The sequence below is a fragment of the Lactuca sativa genome, chromosome 9 (genome assembly GCF_002870075.4).
Source record: "Lactuca sativa cultivar Salinas chromosome 9, Lsat_Salinas_v11, whole genome shotgun sequence".
NCBI classification, from domain to species: domain Eukaryota; kingdom Viridiplantae; phylum Streptophyta; class Magnoliopsida; order Asterales; family Asteraceae; genus Lactuca; species Lactuca sativa.
Genome location: NC_056631.2, coordinates 131,369,963 through 131,375,071, shown reverse-complemented (window position 1 = coordinate 131,375,071; position 5,109 = coordinate 131,369,963). Strand labels below are relative to the sequence as shown.

At 32.6% G+C, this 5,109-nt stretch overlaps 2 protein-coding genes across 2 annotated transcripts; one reads left to right on the top strand and one right to left on the bottom strand.

Moving 5' to 3' along the window:
• The first annotated feature begins 940 nt into the window (after window positions 1-940).
• LOC111880297 (uncharacterized) lies at window positions 941-1,837 on the top strand. Its single transcript, XM_023876711.1, has one exon. The coding sequence runs from the start codon at window positions 941-943 to the stop codon at window positions 1,835-1,837; it is 897 nt and encodes a 298-aa protein (XP_023732479.1).
• A 196-nt stretch (window positions 1,838-2,033) lies between these two features.
• Window positions 2,034-2,714, bottom strand: LOC111880298 (uncharacterized). Its single transcript, XM_023876712.1, has one exon. It carries the CDS (start codon window positions 2,712-2,714, stop codon window positions 2,034-2,036), a length of 681 nt encoding a protein of 226 aa, XP_023732480.1.
• Between the last annotated feature and the right edge of the window lie 2,395 nt (window positions 2,715-5,109).

The window sequence follows — 5,109 nt, the reverse complement described above, 5'->3', positions numbered from 1 at the left end:
TAAAGATTGTAAATATTGGATATGTCAAGAAGACGGACATAAAGCCTATGAATGTCCCAAAAAGACTAAAAAAGAAAAAGAAACAAACTTATTAAAAATTGCATATGATCTCGGGTATGAACCTATAGAAGATTCAGGAATAGATTCAGATATAGATATTTATGCATATACAACTGATACTGATTCTGATTCAGATAAATAAGTCCTATGAAGACAGCATTATTGGGTTGAGAACATGAGGGAAACCTCATATCTAACCTATCCAAAGTATACATTGCTAAAGCATATATTTGTATGAAAATACCATCCAAAGTAAACAATGATAATGTATACAGTGATATGAAAATATCACCAAAGCATACATTGATATGAAAATTCTCATATCATCATTAAAAGCAAACATCATTAAGCAATTATTCAGGTACCCAAAAGGCGCAAATATTCATTCAGCAGAAATATTGAAATGGAAGCCATCATGAAGCAAGTCAAACACCAGTTCAGACAAAAAGAGGAGCAAGAAGCATCATTAACCAGACAGCTTGAAGTAGTTAAACGTGAAAAAGAGCAACTACAACAAACAATACAAATTCTATTCAGCATCTAAAGAAGAAGCAGCCAGTAGCTCAACAACAAAGCAACCAAAAGAAGAAATTCAAGAAATATCATCCGATGAAAGTCAACCACAAATAGCACTCGAAACAGAAAAACAAACCATGACGCCAAACCAGGAGGAGTATCCACCAGTACAAGCAGATCATAAAAATATAAAGAAATGGTACGTAATTTTCAACGGAGAAAACAAAGGAGTATATGACGATTGGGGAATCGCCAGTTCATATATTCTTGGAAAAAATATCATTCACAAAAGTTACAAAACGAAAAATGAAGCAGAAACCGCATAAAACGAAGCATATAATGCAGTAATAAAAGATAGTGTCGAATGGTCAAAAACAGTTCTCCACCACAAAAACCTATATCCAGCTTCACACCACAAAAACTTGTATCCATCCCTAGATCCCTTAACCAACTAAATGCAAAAATTGCCCTTGAATCCATTCTATCAACCAAAGAAAAAGAAGCCATGAAAAAACCATCTGCCAAAAAATTTGCCGAATTATGGGACAGCCTCATTTCATACACCGAAGTCCATTCTTTGATGGGCTTTTACCCAGTAGCCAGACGCCCAGGTCCTACAACAGTTTTCTTAGCCGACTTATCATATCCTATGACTTTATGGGATTATTTTATTCATGGATTCATCGACACCATCTATCTAGAAGGCACCAATTTACACTGCATCAGCGAGTTCCCTTCTGTTGTGCAAACTATCATCAGAAATTATAAAATACGATTTGCAAAACAGGAAAGAGGATTATTCATTAAAATGCATTCTAGCTATCCAATTTTTTATGAAGACTCTCAACTAATTGTCCCAAGTATTACTTTCGCAAACATGGGAATAAGCAACGGCTCAAAACCAAGAAAAGATGATCTACCACGAGAATCACCAAAACAGGATCACCTAATTTTTGCACTTGCCGGTGTCTATTTAGCATCATCACGCATAGGCAACGGTAAAGATCAAAAGTCAAGAATCAGATTGAATTATGCCAGTAAAACTTTCATTATCTATTCGTTAACAGACAGTGAAATCACTCCGGAAGCAATGAAAGCAATTGAAACCTTCGAACAACCTTTCGAAAAGTTTTCTCATCAATTAGCTGAATTACCTGCTGATATCAAAAAACAACTTTGTAAACATATTATGCATGCACCAAGACACCATTGCAGTCACTGTTCAGAAAACACAGAAGAAACACCATTCATGGAAGATTAACGGGAGGAATAACGTAAGCAATGACGTAAAAATACATTATTGAAGACACCTAATGACGTAAGCAATGATGTAAAAATTTATTATTGAAGAAACCTACGTAATAATGTCTTTAATAATGGCTTTTTACGTCATTGCTTACGTCATTAGGTGTCATCAATAATGTCTTTTTACGTCATTGCTTACGTTATTCCTCCCGTTAATCTTCCTTGAATGGTGTTTCTTTTGTGTTTTCTGAACAATGACTGCAATGGTCTCTTGGTGCATGCATAATATGTTTACAAAGTTGTTTTTTGATATCAGCAGGTAATTCAGCTAATTGATGAGAAAACTTTTCGAAAGGTTGTTCGAAGGTTTCAGTTGCTTTTATTGCTTCCGGAGTGATTTCACTATCTGTTAACGAATAGATAATGAAAGTTTTACTGGCGTAATTCACTCTGATTCTTGACTTTTGATCTTTACCGTTGCCTATGCGTGATGATGCTAAATAGACACCGGCGAGTCCAAAAATTAGATGATCATGTGTTGGTGATTCTCGTGGTAGATCATCTTTTGTTGGTTTTGAGCCATTGCTTATTCCCATGTTTGCAAAAGTAATACTTGGGACAATTAGTTGAGAGTCTTCATCAAAAATTAGATAGCTAGAATGCATTTTAATGAATAATCCTCTTTCCTGTTTTGCAAATCGTATTTTATAATTTCTGATGATAGTTTGCACAGCAGAAGGGAACTCCCTGATGCAGTGTAAATTGGTGCCTTCTAGATAGATGGTGTCGATGAATCCATGAATAAAATAATCCCATAAAGTCATAGGATCTGATAAGTCGGCTAAGAAAACTGCTTTAGGACCTGGGCGTCTGGCTACTGGGTAAAAGCCCATTAAAGAATGGACTTCGGTGTATGAAATGAGGCTGTCCCATAACTCGACAAATTTTTTGGCAGATGGTTTTTTCATGGCTTCTTTTCCTTTGGTTGATAGAATGGATTCAAGGGCAATTTTTGCATTTAATTGGTTAAGGGATCTTGGGATGGATACAGGTTTTTGTGGTGTGAAGCTGGGTATAGGTTTTTATGGTGTTAGGAGAACTGTTTTTGAACATTCGACGTTATCTTTTATTACTGCTTTGTATGCTTCGTTGTTTGCGGTTTCTTCTTCATTTTTTGTTCTGTAACTTTTGTGAATGATATTTTTTCCAAGAATATATGAACTGGCGATTCCCCAATCGTCATATACTCCTTTGTTTTCTCCGTTGAAAATTACGTACCATTTCTTTATATTTTTATGATCTGCTTGTACTGGTGGATACTCCTCCTGGTTTGGCGTCATGGTTTGTTTTTCTGTTTCGAGTGCTATTTGTGGTTGACTTTCATCGGATGATATTTCTTGAATTTCTTCTTTTGGTTGCTTTGTTGTTGAGCTACTGGCTGCTTCTTCTTTAGATGCTAAATAGAATTTGTATTGTTTGTTGTAGTTGCTCTTTTTCATGTTTGACTACTTCAAGTTGTCTGGTTAATGATGCTTCTTGCTCCTCTTTTTGTCTGAACTGGTGTTTGACTTGCTTCATGATGGCTTCCATTTCAATATTTCTGCTGAATGAATATTTGCGCCTTTTGGGTACCTGAATAATTGCTTAATGATGTTTGCTTTTAATGATGATATGAGAATTTTCATATCAATGTATGCTTTGGTGATATTTTCATATCACTGTATACTTTATCACTTTTTACTTTGGATGGTATTTTCATACCAATATATGTTTTAGCAATGTATACTTTGGATAGGTTAGATATGAGGTTACCCTCATGTTCTAAACCCAATAATGTTGTCTTCATAGGACTTATTTATCTGAATCAGAATTAGTATCAGTTGTATATGCATAAATATCTATATCTGAATCTATTCCTGAATCTTCTATAGGTTCATACCCGAGATCATATGCAATTTTTAATAAGTTTGTTTCTTTTTCTTTTTTAGTCTTTTTGGGACATTCGTAGGCTTTATGTCCGTCTTCTTGACATATCCAACATTTACAATCTTTTTTATTAGATGGACAGTAATTTGTGTTAGATTGATATTTTTTCTTATATTGTTTTCTGTCTCGAAAATATTTTCTTTCACCTTGTTTATAATATTGTTTATATTTAGGTTTATAAGTTTGTTTTTTCCAATTTTTCTTTTTATATTTTTGTTTTTTATTATCTTTACAACCATATAGATTAACTTTATTAGATAAGGTATCACAACATAAATCAATTCTTGCATCTTGTGTTGTTTGTTGTTCTAAACATTTTTTCTGCATCCATGCTTTTAATATACTTATCTTTGCTCCTAAGGTATCTACAATTTTATTTTGTTGTAATGCTTCTTGGAAATCTTTTATTACACTTTGACTTACTAATGATGGTAATTTTTGGTAAAACATGTCTAATGCTATCTTTTTTCTAGTGAAATCTAGATTATAATAATGTTCAAAATATTCGCATATAAATGGGTCTAAATAACACATGTTACAAATTCGTAAGTTAGTTAGATGCCATAATGATTCTAATTGAAAAGCTTCTTGAGTTGTTTTATCTTCCATTTGTTTTCCTACGAATTCTTGAATAAGCCGATTTAATATATTTTTAAATGTTTCCATAGCGTCAGTGGTTGCTATCATCATCGTCTCCGTTTCATCGAGAGATGAAAGGAAATGATATGTATTGCCCTGTGTTTTATGTATAATATAATTAAGAAAATTTGTTGGATGTAGATTTCTTAATTCTTCAGTTAGTTGAATTTGAATTCTCATTAAAAAGAATATCTGAATTTTTTGGAAAAGTAAATATTTAGGTATATATTGTGGAGGTATTTTTTCCCATTTATTTTGTTTATTTTTGACCATTCCTTGTCTATATAAAAAATTTTCTTCTAACGAAGGTGGTCCATAAATATATTGACTTTGATAATCATCTTCAACATATGATTGTTTTCGTTTTAATCCAAAATTATTTTGCGATTCTTTATATGGATTTGAATAAGGGTTTTCAACATCGGATGAAAAATCATATATTATTTCTGCATCGTTATTATTTTCTATTTTTGTGCTATTTTCTTGAATTTCGGATGGAATTTTTAGTGCTGCGAATAATTTAGTTAATGTATCTACTTTTTCTTGTAAAGTTTTCATATTAATAAATTTTTAGTTTCTTTTTATTAACGGAGTAGTTATTATCGGTTGAAAATTAGTTTTGTTAAAAATTCTATTATTAGTCATATTTGGTGATTCAAGTGA

Excerpts from the sequence above, each read along its gene's own strand:
- LOC111880298 (XM_023876712.1), bottom strand. The coding sequence starts at position 2,714 with ATGGGCTTTTACCCAGTAGCCAGACGCCCAGGTCCTAAAGCAGTTTTC.
- LOC111880297 (XM_023876711.1), top strand. The coding sequence starts at position 941 with ATGGTCAAAAACAGTTCTCCACCACAAAAACCTATATCCAGCTTCACA.